The 23,762-nt window shown below is 36.9% G+C and overlaps 1 protein-coding gene across 14 annotated transcripts in view; it reads right to left on the minus strand.

The window, feature by feature from the left end:
• magi2a (membrane associated guanylate kinase, WW and PDZ domain containing 2a) overlaps window positions 1–23,762 on the minus strand; it is a 552,919-nt gene that overhangs the window by 96,881 nt on the left and 432,276 nt on the right. For 10 of the 14 annotated variants that reach the window (XM_059987231.1, XM_059987232.1, XM_059987230.1 and 7 more), the window contains exons 8-12: window positions 16,557–16,614; window positions 15,959–16,080; window positions 15,494–15,619; window positions 14,908–15,090; window positions 11,999–12,631 (exon numbers count right to left, since the gene is read on the minus strand). In XM_059987231.1, coding sequence (XP_059843214.1) covers window positions 11,999–12,631; window positions 14,908–15,090; window positions 15,494–15,619; window positions 15,959–16,080; window positions 16,557–16,614 — 1,122 coding nt within the window. The remainder of the gene's footprint in view (window positions 1–11,998; window positions 12,632–14,907; window positions 15,091–15,493; window positions 15,620–15,958; window positions 16,081–16,556; window positions 16,615–23,762) is intronic. The other 4 variants (XM_059987234.1, XM_059987235.1, XM_059987233.1 and 1 more) reach the window with 1 other exon arrangement.

The following is a 23,762-nucleotide window of genomic DNA, read 5'->3' on the forward strand; positions in this document are numbered from 1 at the left end:
GATAGAACAATTCCCCCATGGTTTATTAGACATGGTTCTAAAAATTGAACCATAAAATGGAATTATAAACTGATATTTGAAAAAAAAACAAACAGACTTTACCCAGTGCTCTTCCCGCAAAAGGTTGAAGAGTTCACTGAATTGGAGGTAAAGGAAATGAGAGAGAGAGAGAGAGAGAGAGAGAGAGAGAGAGAGAGAGAGAGAGAGAGAGCGAGAGAGAGAGAGAGAGCGAGAGAGCGAGAGAGAGAGAGAGAGAGAGAGAGAGAGAGTGAGAGAGAGAGAGAGAGTGAGAAGACTGAATATTATTCCACCTATCATGGCAGTCGGTACCTAACAGGACCAAGTCACACCAGACCTCACTGTCCAAGCACTGCAAATGTTACCAGGCAGAGAGTATAGGAGAAAATATTTTATAAAGAATCCAGTGTAGTGGGGAGGCTATCGATGCATTTCTGTGCTTCTCTGCTTGGCTGCCGACCGGAAGTCATCTCTAACTGATAAACTTTAACACAAAGAAAAACACAGGTAGGTACATGAAACATTACAACCTGCATGGTTTCCTTTGAAATCATATACCATCCTTACTTGAAATATATCAACAGTCCTTCAGGCCTAAATCTTGAAATTAAATTCTTAATTGCACTGTTGGAGTACATTCACCAGAGGAATTGTATTATCATTTCAAGGGCAATTGGAGACGACAATGATACCTACATTCCCCCCTCCCCAAAAAAAATAAAGTATAAATTAATCACACTTTGCTATAATGAGTGCATGCTTTTACCATCATAAAACAGGCAGGGTGAAACCTTCTGAAGGGTGCAATGAAGTAGCAATTGAAGGCACTCATTTTTAACTTCTTGTACAATTGATTTCTAATGGAGCTGAAAAAATGTCTCCACTGTGTTGGTACTTTGCTTAATGTATGCTGTTTCGCAATGTAAGAAATGTTTTAATCCTTGCATGGTTAAAGGAAATTACAATAATTTAATGCCATTGTCTGGCAGATAGGGAGCATTGTGGTTACAACCCTGTTAATTACCTGGCAATGCATTAACTTTATGAGGTAATTTGATTCAAAATTGGTTAAACAGTAATGAAGTAGGTATTTCTAGAAAAGACACAAGTTAAAAAAAAAACTCTCATTTTACTTGTTTTTCTCCCTTTTATTACTTAACATGAGGATCTGGCAGTTCCAGAATTATGAGGATCAGGATTTGTCAGTTTCAACTACTAAATATTTCAGTAATTGGTGAGTTTGAAATAAGCAGCAGCATTTGACAAGTGTACCAGTTCCTTATTTCATCTCCTCAGGAATTATCAGTGGTAGCAAATGATCTTTTCATTGATGTGTAATGGTTAATGTGGAAAGTCATACAATGGCTGATGTGAGGGATCTGGGCTGTCTCAACTGATTATCAGTCTACTATGCGGATATTAATTATCCGAATGAGAAAAGGACCGCTATGCTTGCGTGGGTTCTATGATTTAGAAGCCTCCTTGAAAAGCATCTCTTTATTAGAGAGTCATTAATTGTTCATGCACTTAAAGCCTTTGTCCTCAGTTATGCTGGCAGATGAGGCTGAAGGTATTCTGCAAAGATTTACTTCTGGTTCTTTAACTTGTTCATCATGTTTCTCTAGCTCTGGGTCTATGTGTTGCTCTTCCTCCACCAATGGCTAAAGTCCTAAGATTGCTAGCTTATGCAGTACACAATGAAGTCTCTACATACAATAGATACCCCTGCACTTAATCTCACTTTTGGAAGACCAGTAGCATTTTTCACAATTCTGGTACCTATTGTACATGACTCTCAATGTGGTATTGCTCAGCACTATTTTAGGACTATGAAATTAGACGTTGAAGGTACCCTTATCCCCTAAAATTCATCTCTCTGGAAAGTGTTGGCCATGAAAATCTTGTGCCAGTTTGATCTTGCTGAAGATAGATGCATCATGTGTGCTTCTCAGAAACATGGTTTTAAACATGCAGAAGATCTTCTAATGATTCACAATCCTTTGAAGATTGAGGGGCTAGAAATATTTCTTGTTGATAAACAAGATAGACTGAGGATAGCAATCTTAATACACACATGAATGTGATCACCATCACTCTGTCTGCATTTGTGGGAAGTTAGCAATGCTAACTAAACCTATTGTCCAAGATGCCACTACATTATTACTAAAATAAAAAATATATATATATTAACTCATCTCTGTACAAATCCAATAACCGGGTAAATTCTTATATCCTATTTTACAATCAGTGCAATTTAAGACCATAAGATACAGGAGCAGAAGTAGCCATTCAGCCCATCAAGTCTGCTCCACCATTCAATCATGGGCTGATCCAATTCTTCCAGTCATTCCCACTCTCCTGCCTTCCCCTCATACCCTCTGATGCCCTGACTAATCAAGATTCTGTCTATCTCTGCTTTAAATGCACCCAATGACTTAGTTTCCATAGCCACTCTTGGCAATAAATTCTACAGATTTACCACCCTCTGATTAAAGTAATTTCTCCGCATCCCTGTACTAAATAGGTGTCCTTCAGTCCTGAAGTGGTGCCCTCTTGTCCTAGACTCCCCTACCATGGGAAATAACTTTGTCATATCTAATCTGTTCAGGCCTTTTAACATTTGGAATGTTTCTGTGAGATCTCACCTCATTCTCCTGAACTCCAGGGAATACAGCCCAAGGAGCTGCCAGATGTTTCTCATGCGGTAACCCTTTCATTCCTGGAACCATTCTCGTGAATCTTCTCTGAACCCTCTCCAATGTCAGTATATCCTTTCTAGAATAAAGAGCCCAAAACTGCACACAATACTCCAAGTGTGGTCTCACGTGTACCTTATAGAGCCTCAACATCACATCCCTGCTCTTAGATTCTATACCTCTAAAATAAATGCCAACATTGCATTTGCATTCTTCACCACCAACTCAACTTGGAGGTTAACCTTTAGAGTCTCCTGCACAAAGACTCCCAAGTCCCTTTGCATCGCTGCATTTTGAATTATCTCCCTATCTAAATAATAGTTGGCCCATTTATTTCTTCCACCAAAGTGCATGACCATATACTTTCCAACATTGTATTTTATTTGCCACTTCTTTGCCCATTCCCCTAAACTATCTAAGTCTCTCTGCAGGCTCTCTGTTTCCTCAACACTACACGCTGCTCCACCTATCTTTGTATTGTTGGCAAATTTAGCCACAAATCCATTAATACCATAGTCCAAATCATTGACATACATCGTAAAAAGCAGCAGTCCCAACACCGACCCTTGTAGAACTCCACTGGTAACCAGCAGCCAGACAGAATAGGATCCCTTTATTCCCACTCCCTGTTTTCTGCTGATAAGCCAATGCTCCACCCATGCTAGTAACTTCCTTGTAATTCCATGGGCTGTTGTCTTGCTAGCAACCTCATGTGCAGCTCCTTGTCAAAGACCTTCTGAAAATCCAAGTATACTACATCTACCTCATCTCCTTTGTCTACCCTGCTTGTAATTTCCTCAAAGAATTGAAGTAGGTTAGTCAGACAGGATATTCCTTTCAGGAAACCATGCTGCCTTTGGCCTATCTTGTCATGTGCCTCCAGGTACTCTGTAATCTCATCCCTAACAATCGATTCCAACAATTTCCCAACCACTGATGTCAGGCTAACAGGTCTACAGTTTCCTTTCTGCTGCCTCCCACCCTTCATAAATAGTGGAGTAACATTTGCAAATTCCCAGTCACTTGGTACAATGCCAGAATTTAGTGATTCTTGAAAGATCTTTTTAATACCTCCACAATCTCTCCAGCTATTTCCTTCAGAACCAGAGGCTGCATTCCATCACATCCAGGAGATTTATCCACCCTCAGACCATTAAGCTTCCTGAGCACCTTCTCAGTTGTAATTTTCACTGCACAAACTTCACTTCCCTGACACTCTTGAATGTCCGGTATACTGCAGGTTCTTCCATTGTGAAGACTGTGCATTAATGAAAAAATGTTCATTACTGAGAAATGGCAGATGCAATTCAAACAAATATGAAGTGTTGCCCTTTGGGAGACCACTGATAATGGCAGGACTCATAACAGAGATGATATGCAATGAGATCTTGGATCCAAGTCCATAGATCCCTGAGAGTAGCTACACAGGTAGATATGGTGGTAAAGAAGGCATATGGCATGATTGCCTTTAAAAGCTGAGGTGCAGAGTTCAAGAGTTGGAAAATTATGTCAAAGTGTTTTGAAACACTAGTTAGACTGCATCTGGAGTATTGCAAAACACACAAAATGCTGGAGGAACTCAGCAGGCCAGGCAGCATCTATGGAAAAAAGCACAGTCGACGTTTCGGGCCAAGAAGCTTCAGTCCTGCTAAAGGGTCTCAGCTTGAAAAATCAACTGTTTTCCATAGATGCTCCCTGACCTGTTGAGTGTCTCCAGCATTTTGTGATTTTCTCTTGTTTTTTGTTTCTGGAATGCTGCATTCAGTTTTGATCGCCCCATTATAGGAAGGATGTGAAAGCTTTGGAGAGCTTGCAGAGGGGTTTACCAGGATGTTGCCTGGATTAGCTGGCATGTGCTATAAGGAGAGGATGGACAAATGGAGATTGTTTTCTCTGGAGTGGCAGAGGCTGAAGGCAAATCTGATAGACATTTATAAGATTATGAGAGGCATAGATAGGGTTGAAATGTCTAACACTACAGGATATACGTTTAAGATGAGAGGGGGATGGTGGTGGAGGCAAACATGATACAGGTACCTAAGAGGCTCTAAGACAGGCACATGAATGTGTAGGAAATGGAAGGATATGAATATTGTATGGACAGAGGGATCAGTTTAGCTGGGCATTTAATTATTAATTTAATTAGCCTGGCAAAACATTGTGGGCCAAAAGGCCTGTTCTTGTGCTGTACTCTTCTATGTATGTGGAACCCAGTTAACTTGGAAACGGATAGATGGTGAGTTCTATTATTATTTACAAGGTACAGTACATAAATTATTTTAAGTAAAGGAAGAAATACAAATATCTCAGTTTTCTGGAGAAACCATATTGGTAATGGAGTTGCAAATACCCTAAAGAGGTTGGACAGAGTGAATATTTTAAAACTACAGTAACAGAATGACTTTGGAAGCCAATTGATGATTAAAAATGAATAGAAAAAATATTCTGTTGAAATAATGAAGAGATCTAATTATAGGGAATGAAGTGCAATAATCCCTAAAATATCTACCAGGCTGTCAAATCTTATTAGACTTTTTAACGGGCTGATAAATGGAAGCATTTTGAAATTCCCTAGAGGTCAATTTATTTAAAATCCGATATAAAAGCATATGTAGAGATGTATTTTGAAGAAGTTAATCAGTTTGTGAAAATAGCTGTAATTGTGAAAATCCTTTTGCATTACTTGCTCAAAGGAAGCAATAAACTGAGTAGCACTGCTGACATATGAGAAGAATGTTTGACAACAGCATGCTAGAATAAGTCCAAAATAATAAATGCTGCAGACAAAGGGTTAAAACAATGGACTGAATTAAGATGCCTAACACATTTGTCACTTGGCTGTATCACTAGCATCTACTAACCTGGATGTGTTGATGTCCCCCAGCATTCTAATCTTAGAGCAACCAGAGCTGGGATTGGATCAAAGCCTCCATTCATTTGAATAAGAATTGCCAACCAGAAATTAGATGGAAAAGAGTATTTTTTTTTACAGTTTAATTTAATGTTTAAGCTATTACTTAATACTCTAATGAGTCTTCATTTAATTACCTCTTTAGGAAAAATGTTAATTTTAAAATTTTAATTATTTATATCTGCTTAAAACATTTCTTCATTTTTTTCTTTTTGCTGTAAATGCTTGTAAGAAAATGAATCTCAATATATTACATGGTAATATATATGCATTTTGATTAAAAATTTATTTTGAACTTTGAAATGCTGTCAAATGCTGTAGGCCATCTAGCTCTCAGCATCATATATGTCAGCAAAGTCATGAAGATCGTGGCTTGTGTGCTGGATTTAAGGTCTTGACCTCCAAATACCGTTTCCCAAAAGGACCAAAAACTGCGCTGGCACAGTAATAGTAGTGGTAAACCTCATCATTGATGTTTGCCTTCAACTAGACATTGTCCCTGAGATATAGGAAGCATTTCATATCTTCCAGGCTCTTGTCATGAATTTTTATTGAGAGCAGTATGGTGCGACATGACCTTAACCTTGTGGTCCATCCACCTGTTTCAGTGAAAGCCTCAATGGTAGTATAGGTTGTCTCTTAAGTTTATTTAAAAAAAATTTCTACCTTACATTCAAATCTCCGTATTGTTCCAGTCTCAACATTCCTCCAAAACTGCTCCATCTATGTATTTCTTCAACAAATCTTTCTGAATTCCTCCATACATTATATAGACCATCATTGGCTATAAGATGAAAACAGAAAATACTAAAAGCACTCAGCAGGTCAGGCAGCATCCATAGGGAGGACAACAGAGTCAACTTTTTATCAGCAGAACAGATTGCTACATGAAGGGTTTTTTTTAGCTGAACTTCAACTATTTCTCTCTCTACTAAGATAGAGACCTGCTGAGTATTCCAGCTTCTATTTCAGCATCTGCAATCTTTTTGGTCCCAACTGGCTCTAAAAAATGCTTTAGAGCCACTTTCTAGAGATAAAGCAAGATTAAAAAATGGTATTCTCACCCAATGCATCAAACATTTGGGTCTCATGATGGGATCTGCCACGGTTAAGCTCACATATAGTACACACGTTAGTGTGAAATTAATTGCCACCAGCTGAAAGTTGTTGCTTATATATTGTTCTTGGGTAGCACCAAAATGTTAACACAGTTTGAAGTATTACAGTTTTGGAACAGAATATGCTCTCTTGATTTAGAAATTAAAAGTTAAAGTATAATGATCTAAAATGATTAAAGGGTTTGATGGAATAGATAAAAGTTGTTATTTCTGGTTGTGAAAATCAGAACATGAGATGTGAACCCAATAATTGCAGATAAATTGTTCTGGAGTAAAATATATAACTAAATTGAAATAGCTCTATACAAACAATTGTATCCTGGATACGTAATTTTATTCCTAAAAATAAGCAATTTCATCCCTAGTAATTGGATGATATCAGAGCAAGAAAGCATTTCAGACATCTGAAAGAAATTATGAATTTTATACAGACTCAACAAAGTATTGAAAGCTCACTGAGTTTGATAAAGCTTCAACAGCAGGTTTGACAGTGCATTTCTTGGATTTTCCAAAATTTGTGCCTATATGTCGGACACAGAGCAAGCTACGCTAAAGGAACTACAGGTGCACTCAATATTTGATCTCGTTGAGCAATTTGATTTTTGCTGGTTCATTTACTTAATGCACAAACATTGTGTTATGCAATAGATTTTGCAGTATGCAGCTGGTGCTTTGTCAGTAGCGTTCACATTTCAGATAATATATTAAAGCAAGCAATGTGCATATTGTAAAAACACACACTGCATTCGCAAATAATGCACTCCAGCACAGAAACATGCTCTTCAGCCTATTTAGTCTGTGCCAAACTATAACTCTTTCTAGTCCATTGACCTGTAGTTGCACCCTAGTCATCCTTCACCCTCCCATCCACGTACTTATCCAAACTTCTGTTAAATGCTGAAATTGAAATGCATCCACCACTTCCAATGGCAGCTCATTTCATCTTAATATATTTAGAATATTTACATAATATGGCAAATGAGAGCACAGACTGTTCTGTTGTTATAGTTTAATTAATTTATCTTGAAGAGTTGAGCTACGGAATTTCATCTATTCAATTCACATGCAACTTCTATTTCACATTCCAGCAACTTTGGCAGATAATCTGGATGCTCTTAAGCGCACATAATTATAATTGCTAGAATATGACACAATAATATTACATTTGTAAAGTGGAACAATCACAAACATTCTACCTTGTCAGGCAAGATATAATACTGATGACAACTATACACAGAACCATTACTCTGGAGATGGTCTGGAGCATACTGTATATTGTAATAGATTTAAGTAGCCAGTAATAACAGTCTGCATCTTGTGGCTGATGAAGGAGCGACAAATATCAGCAGGGTGAATGTTTTTGCAACAGCAACCTTGCACAATGTCAGTAAGACTAAAGAACTGATTGTGGACTTTAGTAAGGGGAAGCCCAGGAAACATACAACAGTCCTATCAAGGGATCAGCAGTTCAAAGGGTGATAAGTTTCAAGTTCCTTGGTGTCATCATCTCTGAAGATCTATCCTGGGCCCAACAATTACAAAGAAGGCATGACAGCTGCTATATTTCTTTTGGAGCTTGAGGAGACTTGGTATGTCAACAAAGACTCTAGCTCATTTCTACAGATGTACTGTAGAGAGCATTCGAATGGGTTGCATCATTATCTGTTTTAGAGGGGTCACTGCACAGGATTAGAAAGCTGCAAAAGGTTGTAAGCTCAGCCAGCTCCATCAAGGGCACTAGCCCCCCCAGCATTGAGGACATCTTCAAAAGGCAATGCCTCACAATGGTGACATCCATCATTAAGGACCCCCATCATCCAGGACATACCCTCTTCTAAATGCTACCATCAAGGTACAGGAGTCTGAAGACAAATATTTAACATCTCAGGAGCAGCTTCTTCCCCTCTACCATCAGATTTGTGACTGGACAATGAACCCGTGCACACTTGTTCACTACTGATTTTCTGTTTTTTGCTCTTTTTGCACTACTTATATAATTTTCATTATATATTTCTTATTGTAATTTATAGCTTTTTAAAACTTATCATGATTGCAACATACTGCTGCCGTAAAACAACATATTTTATGACATATGCTAGTGATATTAAACCTGATTCTGATTCTGAATAGTGCTTGCTGTTCATTTGCAGAAAAAGTGCAGAGTTACTGGAGGTTTTGAGCATCCACAGGACTCTGCACCCTACAGGGCATTAGCCATATATAAGTACACAAAGCAGACTGAAGGATCATCACTGATCCAAGTTTAAACAAAGAGATATGAACGAGGAATCATACATTAAATTTCAATCACTTGCTGAAAGTAAAATTACAATTGGGGAGGAATACTATCGATTATAGATGAAAGTGGTGGACAAGAACATCATCTATAATTTACTGATAACACCACTGTTGTTGGTTGAACCTTAGATGGGAACAGGGAAGTGGGCATATGAATCTTAGATGGGGGTAAGTTAGATAGATTGGCTGTTTAAATGGTGTGGCAACAACAAACTCACAATCTATGTTAGCAAGAACAAAGAACTGATTATGGATTTCACAAAGGGGAAATTGGGAGAACGCACACTAGTCCTCACTGAGGAGTCAGCGGTAGATAGCGTGAGCAGCTTCAAGTTCCTGGTTGTCAACATCTTAGAAGATCTATCCTGAGTCCAACACACTGATGTAATCATGAAGAAGGCACACCTACAGCTGTACTTCATTAGGAGTTTGAGGAAATTTGGTATGTTACCAAAGACACATACAATTTCTATTGACATACAGTATGTTGGAGTACATTCTAACTGGTTGCATCATAGCCAGGGAAGGAGGCCCCAGTGTACTGGATTAAAAGAAGTTGAGGAGGCTTGTGGACTCAGCTAGTCCATGGGCACAACCTCCTCACTACTGAGGACATCTGCACAAGGCAGTGCCTGAAAAAGGTGGCATTGATCCATAGTTTGAGGACCCACACTGTCCAGGACATCCTCTTCTTATTATTACCACCAGGGAGGAGGTACAGGACCCTGAAGTCTCACACTCAATAGCTCAGGAACAGTTCTTCCCTTTCGCCATCAGATTTCCAAATGGTCCATGAACCATGAACACTATCTCATTATTCCATTATTTGTGCACCATTTAGTTTAGTAATTTACTAGACAATGGGGTGACCCGTTGGGGCACCCTTTGAGAGAAGGGTAGTGTAGTCTGATGTGACCAGAATGAACATTAAATTTTCCTGAATGCTATTGGTATCACTTTGCTTTGGAAATTGGAGAAGAAAAACTCAGTTTATTAAAGAAGAAAGACGCATAGCAAGGCAAATATAGCTCCTCCTCGTTTAACGAAGGACACTTTTGATGGCATCACTTCTGGTTGATCTGCCATCCTTGTGACTCTCGTTGTCATTCGGGAGACGTGCAGCCCTTTCATCCCCCATCTCTTCATCTCTTCTGCTGTTTGTTGTTTGACTCTGATCCTGGAGACGTGCATTTCCCAGCTCCTTTGTCTCTTCCTCTCTCCTCCTCCTGTGCCTGGTTTTGTCATTCTGGAGATGTGCATGCCTCTCCTCCTCTGTCTCACCTTCTCTCATCTTTTTTGTCCTGACTCTGAACCTGAAGTCGTGCGGCCCTGGCCTCATCTGATTCTTGTTCTCTCCCTTTCTTTGCCGCTTCCTGACGGCATGTGACACCATATCACCATAATGACCCCCTTCTCTTTCCAAGCAGCATAATTAGGCTGCCATATTTTTTTTACCCTAATGCTGGATAGAAGATAAGAAGCAGTAACACCAAAGCCTCCAGGACGTTGATTATTCTTGATGATGTGGTTGGCGCTCTCCTAAATGGACGTGATAGTCACTGCTGACCTTTGACTGCAGCAAAGGGTTTGATGGGTGTCTTGAAGTACGTCATTACAATAAGATTTAATTATCTCTTATTGATGGGTGGCAGTTAAATCTGTCCCAATCCTGCACATTCTGATGCTGATTAGCAGAATGTGACCGCTTGAAATAGAGCTGCCCTACCCTTTTGCTCCACTTGGTGTCGCTGCTGTGAGCATCATGAGTCACTTCTGAGGCTGGCCGTGTGCATGCATCGTGGTGTCGCGTCGCAGTTTCCATCATGGCTGACATTGGCTCTTGAGTGAAAGAGGGGCTGTTGATTTTGGCGAGCGAGCAATCTTATATGAATATATAACCCTGAAGTTTGCCTGCATTCTGTAAGCGCATTTTAAGTCAATTTAGCCAAAAATAGTGCCACTGTAATGCACCGTTTGCTCTAATTGGAGGTCACAAACAGACAAACAGAGCATGAGAGTTTTAGTAGTATATAATTAGTAATTTTTATGCCTTTACACACTTCTGCTGCCATCAAGCAACATATTTCAAATATAAATTAGTGATAATAGATCTGATTTAGATACACAAAACTAAATTTAGAGAATTATGGACTTTCAGAGAGATATTTATCAAAATTGTGACTGATTTAATCATTTAAAATTCAGCTCTGAATATTTCAAACCTAACTTTTTCTGACATGTTCAGAAGGTAACAATGGTTAAGTGATACCACTGTATATTGTTAGTTCGATTTCACTGCTGAGTGTGTTGGGTGTAGTACTTTCAAACTGTTATGTGACTACAACTTCCACACTCCCTTTCCTTAACTGCAAATGTTCCAGATTCAGATGGTACTGACCAATTTATTCCATAATAACAGGATGTACAGTTCACTTCACTATTACTCTTTATATAAAGTCCAAGCCAATATACACTTTTCAGATTGATAATATTATGCAGCTAAAACATTTTCTTTTACTTAAATCACCATCATCACATATGAACCAGATAAAAACAAAACTTAGTATGGTATAAAAATAGGAAATATTGGAAATACTTTAGTAGATATCATCTGTATAGAATAAGTAGAAATAACATTGTAGCTCATTAAGCTTTCAGATTTGATGAGGAATCATTTACCCCGAAGCAATAACTCATTTCACCTCACAGAACAATTTCAAAACTGCTTTAGAGAACTAATGTTTTCTATTTCTGTTTTTCAACATTTATGGTCTTTTATTAAAATAACATATGTACTGGAACTATGAACATCTCATTATTCTTGGTGTACCATTTTGAGCACATTATCATTGAGAGGTATTAAATAATGAGCTATCAAGAAAAGTTTCTATGGATTGGTGAGTCAGTTTTATTATTGCCATTTTTATGATGAGTTAAATTTGTAAGACTAGACTTACCACTTCTCTGGATGACCAATGTGGTTTCCACTCCAACTGAACATTCCTTAAGAATTTCCACAACTTGTGCATGCCCAAGATTTTGTACATTCTGCTGATTAATCTCCACTATCAGATCACCTTCATTAAGGCCACCACATCCTTGAACATCTAAGATCTGTTTTACTCGTTGTCCTGAAGGACTGTCTGCAATGGTGAATCCAAAGCCTTGTGCTCCTTTCACAATAGCAATTGTCATGAACTCAGACTGAGCAGCACCTGATGAGGCCATTGAAATGCTGTCCTCTTGAACTGTTGATAAGGTTCCATCCACCTGGCCATCAGTGGGCATTGGATTAAGAGAATGCAAATGTCGGTCAGAGATATCTGGTGCAGACCGAGAAGTCCGGGAAGTAAACTCCACATACGTGTCTGAATTATTACGCCCATTTATTTGGGCTGGTTGCCGATCTACTATTGTTATAGGAGGCACCATACTGTTGCTTGGGTCATCAGGGTCAAAGGGTAAAAGATAACCACGGCATAGTACAAGATTGACACATTGACCAATTGGGACGGATTGGAAAATTTTGACTACTTCAGCATGAGTATGCCCAAGTACACAAATGTCATTTATATAGACAATCACATCACCTGTGGGGAGAGAAAGAAACAGGAACATAATGAAAAAATGTGTAATACATGACATGAAGTTAAAGATATGCTTTATTTCGTCACCCAATTTAGAGTGCCTTAATTGCTGCGTTAATAGGTGCTGCAGAATAACTGAATTAAAGTGATTAAATGAACTAAAAGGAGCTTCAGATAATAATTATCCTATGATTTTGTAGAGTTCTAGTGCAATGGCTCCATGTGTGACAATCAAACATGGCAGGAGATAATAAGACAAGAAAGGTTGAGGATTGAAATATTTCTTATGCTCTATACTTAAAAGATTTGCAAGAATGTCATTGATAAATAATTCATGTAATAAAACTTGGGAAAACATTTAACAAACATACTTAAGTTGAAATTGTTTAACTAAGATTGGAGAGTTCTAACTTAAAATACTAAATGAGATCACACCTTATTTAGCAACTATTTAAAAAGAATCTCCAGGACTTACTTTAATTAACTTAGCTTGAGAAACATAAATGTTAACAGAGGTATTTACAAAGTTAATATCAGATCTAACTATCATAATCACATACAAGTCAATGTGTACCATTCAGTAAACTCTTCTTTTTAAATGAGGAGACACAAGAAAACTGCAGCTGTTGTAATCTGGAGTAAAGGTCAAACTGTTGGAGGAACTCAGCACGTCAACAAAATCTATGGAAGGAAGAGAATGGCTGGGACCCTGAATCAGGACAGAGAGTGTAGAGGGAAGAGAGCCAAAATAAAGAGGTGAGAGGGCGGCATGAGACAGGGCCGACAGATGATAGGTTGAACCAAGTGAGGTGACAGATGATGAGCAGATAAGACTTACAGAAGCCTAACTAATCTAAAGGATCTATGTGATTGCTTTTCTCCAGGAATGGTCTGTACAAATATCAGAAGCTTATTTTCCCAAATTCTTAAATAGTCCAATTTTACTAGCATTTATCATTAATTTTAATTATCTGATAACTTTTAAGAAGCTTGTGGGTTTCTGTTGAAGGACTTGATGCACATCATGTATATCAGAAGGACTAGTAGGAATTTGCAGGTGGGTTGCCAATTTAGACTTTTTAAAAACAGGCTATCTAAGTCTGCTACTCTCTTAGAGAACCAGAACCTTGATGTGATTTGGAGGCTAACTTGCCTCAATGATCCAGAAAGCTATGTTGGCTGGAGTCAGGGCTTTATGCTTTGACTCTTGGTAAGGTCACATGTGCTAAACAGGCCAAAGGGAAAATGCCAGACTAAGAGTGGTCCACAAGTCCTCCAGGTTCGGGAGTTCACCTCAAGGCTAATAACCCTGAATGCACAAACAAAACTGTTGTGGAAACACCAATGAAGAATCCTTCTACATCTGTGTGTGATGGTGTTCCTGAGTCTCCACCAAAGACTTGCATGGCTGACAGTAGTGAAAACTGAGAGAAAGCTACTGGCATGATAAAGGAAGCCCTGAACACTGCCAAGACCAAGGTCAAAATTGGTGACCAAAAACAGACAGAGATGGAGGACCTTCATTGCTGCCCTAAATGCCAGTAGTGTAAGGGGCAGTAAGTAAGTCAGCTGTAGGCAATTATATTCTATTCTCCATTCTGGTTACCCTCACACCCCTTCTCTTCTCCTATCCCACCATCCTCCGGTTCTCCACCACCTGCCTGTTATTCCATGGTGCACTGTCCTCTCCTCTTATAAAACCTGGATGATTATGGACTCAGTAATAGGTGGGTGTTAATTCTCACCTTTTCAGTGACACTCAATTCCCATGAGACAAGGAAAAAATTGACGTACACTCAAGACATCATAATGCACTTTATAGTCAATGAAGTACTTAATATTGATCAACACAGTGAAGACTACAGGAATAAAGCAGATAAAAGTTGACTGAAATCTGATTTCAAGATAATTAACATAGAATGTAACTGTATTTCTACTGGGTATGGGAGTACATGGATGTAGGATCCTATTTGATGCCAGTTAACCTACTGCAGTATTTAATTCTGCTTTCCAGTCCTTATTCCTGCCTTTCATTTTAAATTATTTTGTCTAAAGAAGCATAAAACACAAGAGCAAACCCAAAAATGAAGCTGAGGTACCAGGGCTCAGGGAACACCATTTAACTTTAGGTATGAAAGTTATAAGTATAGACACAGAAAAAAATATAACAGCACATATTGGAGGAAGCTCCTGGTTGCTCATGCAGCAATTAACTTTGTTATGAAAATGACGTCCTTAACCAAAGTTGGTAACATCTGTACCTTCTATGGCGCACTCACCCATTTCCATTTTGCCATCCATTGCAGCTGGTCCTTCCGGTATCACACTTTTCACTTGCAGAAACTCATCAGGCTCATCACCACCAATAATGGTGAATCCAAATCCCATGTTGCTCTTTTTCAGTGAAGTTGTAAGAAATGTTCCCTTGAGTTGTGAAACATCCCGAGTGAAGAGTGGCTTTTCTATGTCGATAATACAAACAAAAACAAACACATTATAAAAAATCCTTACAAAACTTGAGCCATCACAGTGTTAAAGACCCTGAGAGTGTGTGGTTTTTGTTTTTAACCCTTTTTAAAACAATTCTGAAAAAATTAAAAGTTAATAATTTTATAATAATTGATACAAATGAATAACTGATTTCAATTCTCTTCATCCTTGATTAGAGAATATGCTATTTGAATAATATGAAAGAGAAAGGGTTAAAAACAATGACTGTAACAATGCTATGAGCAGGTAACAGAAAACCACATTTCACTTCCAGTGTCTTTGACAACAAATAATAAGCTGTGATGTAGAATTCCCCACTACAAATGTCTGCTTTACAACAGTGCAGCTTGACTATGAAGTTGCACTTTGACATACCATACAGCCTGTACATTCCAGCACTGTCACTCCGATACTGAGACAGGTCATTCGTACTGCGCGACCGCTGAGGCAGAGAGCCTGGGCAGGTATGTTTGGGTCTAGGTAATGTTGATGATGAGCCTTCTACAGTTATAAAGGAGAAAAACCCTCATTCTTAGGCCTTGATCTTATGAATAATGATTATACTCTATAGAATATTGATAGTTCCATGCTACAATTCAAAAGAACATTTATCTTCAGCAATTCCAGTAAGTCCTAGTTTGTAGCTACAGCTTCATTTCTGCTATGATTGATGCTTTAATAATATTATATTTTCTTTATGCATTAGTCCTGAAATACTGAAAACTTCTAAATGTTAATAAAGGTAAAATAACAATAATATAATTTAACATGTCAGAAAGGCAATGTAATAATGAAGCTATTATCATTCTAAGTTTTATGTCATTTACATAACAGTATTACCTCGGAAACCTGCTGCTGGCATAAGGTAGGGCACTAGATCCTGCTGCATTGGATGTTGCTGCTGCAACCTCTTCTTTGCTTCGAGCACAGGATTTTCAAACTGGGTTTTTCGATTTATGTGACTAAAGCGTCATATGGAAAAAAGAAAAATAGCAAGAGCAGAAGAATGGCACAAAAAAAAAGCATCGAAATAAGAGTAATCAAGAATAGAAAGTATGCAAGAAGAAAAAATCCAAGGGACAGTGAGAGGTGACAAAAAACAAAGGCATACTTAATATATTGTCTTCAGGTCATACAGATGCCAATAAGATGTATGTAAGATAGTCTCATTTCAAAAAGAGAACAACTCATTTATTCTGCAAAGCTTATCACTTTGTAATAGCTATTCACAAAATTACTAAAATCTCAAAATGAAACATCTGACTACAATTCATCTTAACTGAAAAAAATGAAAGCATAATGAGAAGCTGATCATTGAATGAAGTTGTAGTATGGGTTATTAATTGACACACACAACTCAATCACCTTAAAACAATACTGAAAGTTCTTACACAGATTTATCTTTTTTTATTTAAAGCTATTAATTCAACAAACTTACTCAACATAATAGGTGCCATATATTGGATCATCTATTTTCTCCCAACCATATGGTAGTTCTGAAATAATAGAAAAAAATAATCACAGATAAAAATTTGTATTGACAGGAAAGGCTGACTTATTTGAGGGTTTTCTCCCTGACATCTCTCTAAAGAACAATGAACTACTTCAAAATAAAAATTACAAATTTAAGATGGAGAGTCAGGGTTCCCAAGATTCCTAATCAAGTTCAGGAACAGATTACTCAGAAAAGCAAGAAATAATGCTGAAGCAATACGAAGCTTGGGTTTGAAGAACTTGTAGGCTGTAAAAGGAATAAAAGACTGAATGTATTCAGGCATTCTTTAATTTTGAGGTATGAGCAGAGGATAAACATGTATTTTGGAATTCAGGGGATGAATGGTGAAGTAAGTTCATTTAGTATTGTTTACTAAAAGCTTGATGATTAGAAAGATGAAGGTACAAAGGAAATCTGATGTTAAGGCTTTGATATAATAGAGAAAAATTTTGTAATGGTGTGTGAAGGTCTGGACACTGGAATTGTTAAAGGATTCCCTATCAAAAGACTTCTTGTGTGTGTTGACTTGGATCATGAGAAAAATGCAAGGTGAAGAAAACCAGATAAGACAGCAGTATTGGTGCCTAGGACTTCTTGGTAGGGGGTAGGGGAACTAATAATGGACTTGTTACCCCCATTTTTTTGACTGTGAATCATGCACTCAGGATGCCAAGGCAAAAGCTTCACTGTCCCATAAGCAAAATTTTCTCTTTCCTGACAAGTGATTATTTTGACTGTTCATAATCCGCTATGTCCCAGATGATTAAGGCACTAATAAAGCTAACTTATCTTATTTTCTTCATCTTCCATTTTTCTCATAACCTAGGTCAAGATACTCAAAGTCATCTAATAGGGACATCTGCCTCATTCCTATCATAATGTAACACCCTGATAAAGGTTTTATTGCTAACGCAATGGTCTTTCTGTAAAGCACTGTTTGGGTGATGGTTAGAGATAACGGGTGCTTTGGAATATGAACCATCCAATCTGGGGAGCAGGATTTTTTGTGTGTCTGACACCGGTATGAGCTGGGGTTTTTGTTCGGCAGGAGATGAAGTGAGAAGACACTGGAGAGAACCAGCTGCAGCATTCGACCCGGTGGGGGACCATGATTCGAATGAGCAAGGTGTAGAGGTCTACTGAGGATTGGTGAATGTGACTTTTGGAAAAGTTGAGCTCCAACGTGTGTACATTTGACTATTTAATTATAATGAGCCCTTTTAGTTTTTTTCCCTTTACTAATCCTTTAGTTAAGTTAACATTCATAAATATAATTCCTTTAATTGTATGCCGTGTGCTGTCTGTCATTTCTTGGCACTGGCACCGAGTTGTAACAGGTTAGCAAATTACACAGCATCTACACAAACCGCCCCAATCTCACGGATTTGGTGGGACCAGAGTGTGTATTCCCCAGACTTATGTGCCGCAGTGAAACTGGGGGTTTTAATAGGTTGTGGGGTGGGGGAGGAATGGGGACTGTAATTTACTGTTCTCGATTCTCAAGATGAAATATCAACTCCACAGACATTCTGTTAAAACCTCTGTTTCCCCCAACCCCAGGATCCTCTACATTTCTATATGGTCCCTTCTTAATCTTCTAAATGCAGGTAGATACAAATCTAGAAAGCCTTATCTGGTTTCTCTAATGCTTATGTAACTGAAGCAAAACCCACCTATTTTTGCATTCAATTCCATTAACAGTAAGCAATGTCATACTATTAGCTTTCCTGATTCCTTGTATCTGCATACTGTCCTTCTTGCAAATAATGGGGAATAATATATTGTGTATTTTAGAGCTTTACAATCTCTCATCATTAAGATTTATTTTTAAATTTTCCTGCCAAAATGGAAAATTTTACATTTGCCCAAATTATACTTTAATCTCCAGATCTTTGTCCACATACTTAACATTATCTATCTCTTTATACAAAGTTTCAATATTTTCTTTTCAATTTTGCTACCTATATATATGTAGTCAACAAATTTAGTAACTACACTTCTGGCACCTTGATCCAAATCCTTTTGCGATTTCTGTACTTCCCAAACATCATGCACTCTTCAATAATCTATGTAATCCTGCAGCCAGGTTCCTTTATTGGCTATCAGGTCAAACTTGCAGATAGTTATTGCTATTTATCTATTTTGTTCTGAATGCCACATGCAAGGGAGTCTTTAGGTTTGGCCTTTAAATTGCCTTTGAAGTCTCTAGACTTGCCAAATGACTTGCTCCTAGACATGTACTCTATCCCTTCTTAAACCTTTCTAGTTTTGTCTCCACATATTGATTTACCATATCTTTGTAACTTTGATAATTCACTCCATTATTTTGATTTAAACCCTTTCTGCTTCTCTTGGCATCTGGCTTGGTAGAATACTGCTCCTAGCACTGTTCAGGCTTATAATATTCCTTTAGTACAACCTTCACTTTTCTAATGAACATTGTCAGTGCATCATGAACTGAAATCCATTTCTACCAACTAGTCTTTGAGCATACTTTAATTGATTTAATCTAAGGAAACTAAAACATGATATTCTGGGTTCCACAGCTCTTTTTGTGATTATTTTCATTGTCTTTCTTAATGATTGCTTGCTGGAATACAGTGCATTAATAGACAAAGCCCCTAGATCCGACTTCCAGTGACCTGGATTCAATCCAAATTTCTGGTCCTGTGTGAAGATGGAACTTTCTTTTTGTGACTGTGTGAATCTGAGTGCACCAGTTTTACCCTACATCCAAAAGACAAGTGAACTTGAAGGTTAAGTGGTAGAACCTGTGGAGAGTTGATGAGAAAGTGAAAAGAATAAAATGCCATTACTGTAGATTAGTGTAAATGGGTGCTTGATGGTTAATGTGGATAGTGGGCTGAGGGGTCTTTTCTATACTCTTATGAAAATTTTGGCCAAATCCCTTGAAGGATTAAACTGAATGCCTTTTCTTTACAATCTGGCACATGCATATTTTTAAGCAGAATCCACTAGGTATCATTTAGGAGCTTTTTTCTACTTTTGCAGTTTTGCTCAGATTGAAGAAAGTGGAGTGAGATAGAGGCTGACAAGCTGACAAAGATAAGGAAAGATAAATAATTTTTATTGCACTCTCATAATGTCTTGATCGTGGGTAGAATAATTCAGGCATTTTAGCATTTATTTTAAGTAGACATACATTTACAAAGCTATGTCAAATTTAACGGAGGGAAGACATTAAGGTTTAAGTTAGTTTTCATGCACATCACAATCTCAGGGGATCACCTGATAGACTAAGACTAGTTGGGGAGTGTACGTTTGGCTTAAGGGTTACCGTGTAGAGCAGATAAGCATACACAGCTAAATGGAAGATTACAATGAAAATGACAAAAAAGTCAACAAACCCTTCATTTGCGAACTGTTTATACTTAATTAGATACAAGGAGGCAGGGGAGAATACAATTTGCCACAGCGAGAAGAAACCAGGAGTAATTCTGCATCTTAAGGTGATTCTAAAATGGTTGACAGTTTTGGGAGATGGCACCAGGAGGTAATAGTGTTTTAAATGGCCATCAATTGTCATCTATAAGCATTCAAATATATGTGTTGCTGGAGTTTGAGAGTGAGGGTCAGTGTGGATGTGGAGTAAATACGTGCCTGGACAGATGAGGTCTTGCAAAAGTGGCGTGGACTGTTGGGCCAATGGATGGATAGTTGAGACTTTGAAGATGAAGATGCTAGTGAAGTAAGGTGGACATTCATCTAGATGGATTCACAGGTTTTGGTGTTCAAAGTTTTGTATAGCAGATCAATTTTGCTTCCAAGATTCACACTATTTGCAAGTTCACCATTTTATTTAGATGATAAGCTTCGGAAGACTTTGTGAAACATTATTTACATGTATAATATCTTTGATGGTGCGCCAAGAGTCTGCTCAGAAGACAGTAATCAGTATACCTTGGTTAAGGCATGACACACATCATCACCAGAATGATCTTTTTTTGAAATGCTTTTAATATAATGATTATGGGCAGAGCAATACAATTTGAGTTTGTCAGAATACATATTAACATTTTAGCAATTACAGTTTCCCAATAAAGCTATTTTAATGCACAGTACAAGAGATTTGAGATGTTAGTGAGCAGTTTGATATGAAATCTGTTAGCTACAAAAAATATTATAATTTCCTTTCATATTGCAGGGATTTCTAAATGACCCTGAATATGTTAAGTACTGAATTGAATGTACTGTATGTTAGAATAAATACAGTGCAGTGCAATCTTCTGGCGTGAAAATTGAGAAGGCAAAGACAATTACACCCATTACTGGGCTTATTTTGATAATGTTCTTTTACACTAAAATTTCCTGCCAATCTCATTAGCATGGCTGATATTTTGTGTAAGCAAGTGGACAGCCAAGAAAACGACGGCAACTGAGGGAAGTAGTACATTTGCTCCGCATATTCCTTCTCTGTTATGAACTCCAAGCTTTAAAAAATTTAAATGCTTACTATGACCTACACAAGCATTCTTTGCATACAAAGAAACAATATGTCTTGGTGCAGATAAATTTAACATTCAAAATGTCACAATTGATAGCTAGAAATTATTCCACCTTGTTTTTAAACTTTCAATTAACGTAATTATTGAATGTTCACTTGACTCATTTTTTAGGCTGTGGAAAAGCAATGAGATGCATGTGTGCAAAGGTGTAAACAAGCTCCTATGAAAAAAATTATTTACATCTGACTTGTTGCCTTTCTCCCCTTTATTCTGGTGTTTACTTTGTAATTGTAAATTCATCAAGACCCAAACATGAAGAAAATTCTATCCTGTAAATTAATTTAAAATTTCAATTCATTGCCTACATTTTAAAATACAATTCAAATTTCTCATGACTTCATCCTATTCAGCTTACACCACCTTTCAAATTATAATACCAATCTATTTTTTTCAATTATTTTAAAGCTAAACATTATTCATGCAGTAATATCATTGAATTTCATTATTCATTACTTAGCACAATTCAGCAATATAATTGTTCTTCATGAAATAAAAGAATGCAAGTTATTAATATCTTGCTAAATTCCATTGTGACACCGGTGTGCAGGTCGAAAGGTAATTGTAACGATTCTAGTCAACTTGGCTGTAATTGTTTCATTAATTATATTTCAAAACTTACATTAAGCTCCACTGCCCTTTGCAGTAAGAAATGAATCTATTCCATTCAATTCCTAGCTCTCCAGTTTAACAAAATGAATTCACTTGAACTTATTCAGATTATCCTTCAGATATTATTCAACATAATACACCACAGTGAATTGACCATATCAGAAATAAATTCTCTTTATGAATACAAATAAAGCTACACTTGCTGATTTAAGAGTAGTTTTGTACTGTGAATACTTGATATAAAGGTTAATATTATCTACAGTCATCAGACATAGAGCTTTCAGCCAGTAGCCATTGAGAATTTCATAACCTTATTTTAACATGTATTCAAATTTGATCTAGAGAATTTAGTTTTTATATTTTAAAGACATTGTACCACTTTGTTTACCACTATTTTTAAATTTAAAATAAAAAAATATAACTACAATTGAATATTACGTATATTATTCAGCAGCAATTAGTGCTTGGTTATACACACATTAAACTGGTAATTAAATGTTTCTTCTTCTTCGTATTTGTTGGCCAGAATAAAATTCCATTTTAACATATTTTGGTGAGATATTAACACAAAACAAAGTGGTTTAACAAAGCTATAACTGACTCATTAACAAACCAGAACAATAATATTGCTTTTCAATGGTTAAAATTACATCATGCAACTATAACTACATCATAGCCGTAAACTACATAAACCTAACTTAACTTTGATAATTTAACTATTAATTTTCAGGATTTGAACATTGGTGGGTGACATGCCAGCAATTATTGTCCATCCCCAATTATTCTATAACTGTAGACAATTTGAGATGTCATATAAGAGTTAACCACATTCATGGATCTGAAGTTACATACAAGCTAAATGAGCTAGGAGCATCAGATAATGAAGGACATTTGTGAGCTAGTTACATTTTTAAAATGATTGTTATTTTTGTGGATTTTACTAGAGACTTATTAAACAATTCCTGATTATTATATGTAATGGTGTGATTTGCCTTTGATTTGTTAGCCCAGGACTCTGAATTATCAGTCCAGTAATTTAACTGTGGCACCATCACACTATGTGTGCCACAGAGGGGGCAGAAGATTTACTCTGTTATTTATATTCAAGCATACCACTTGCATAAAGTAACTCTAAATTTTCAGTGCAGAGTATAACTATATAAGCAAAAGTAAGCAGAAAGATTACATTTTCAACAGCTCATAAGTAAAAATTCAGTTTTAATTGTAGAGAAATTACTTTATAAGCATATTGTTTTGGTACATATTCTGTAAAATTATCAGAAAATATTTATTTTTCTCTCTATCAACTCGAATTGTGCAGCTGATATCAGAAAAATGTCCTTCATTATTTTGATTAGGACTGTACACACTGAAAGAAGCCATCACCCTGGGATCAATATTTTCCTCTAGCAAAGAAACTTAACCTTCTCCAACTAAAAAGCTAACTAAATATAGCCTGAATATATTTCATGGCAATCTGGAAGCACTACTTGACATTGCCAGGAATGAATAACCATTTGCTAATGGAAAGGTGTTGTTAAATAATTTCACTAATGCTGAGCAGATGCTGAGAAAAAAATGCTCAGAAGCCAAATGAATGTTTAAAATTACTTTTCAAGTCATACCTTGCAAAAAATGCAGGACTATTATTTACATAAATATTTCAACCAATATCCTGTAAAACGTTATTTAAAATAGCTGGAAAAATGAATGATAGATCTTGGATAAAGATGTCACGTTTTAACAAACATAAGACAGAACTATTCAACATAGTACCAGAAACCTATACTTACCTAAATAATGAACCATGAATTGTCACTGAAAACATGAAATCTAGTTTGTCAACTTTTCTGGACTTATAATTTCTTGAACAATATATATTAAGTACTCTTATAAATAATGCAAACACTCAAAAACCTATTCTTAAATTTAAATGTGGATTTAAGTGATAACTTGATTAATTTATAAAAAACTGGTTCGGATTGAACGTTCCTCATTTGGTAACATCTAAACT

This window comes from Hypanus sabinus, chromosome 13, assembly GCF_030144855.1.
Source record: "Hypanus sabinus isolate sHypSab1 chromosome 13, sHypSab1.hap1, whole genome shotgun sequence".
Lineage (NCBI taxonomy): Eukaryota > Metazoa > Chordata > Chondrichthyes > Myliobatiformes > Dasyatidae > Hypanus > Hypanus sabinus.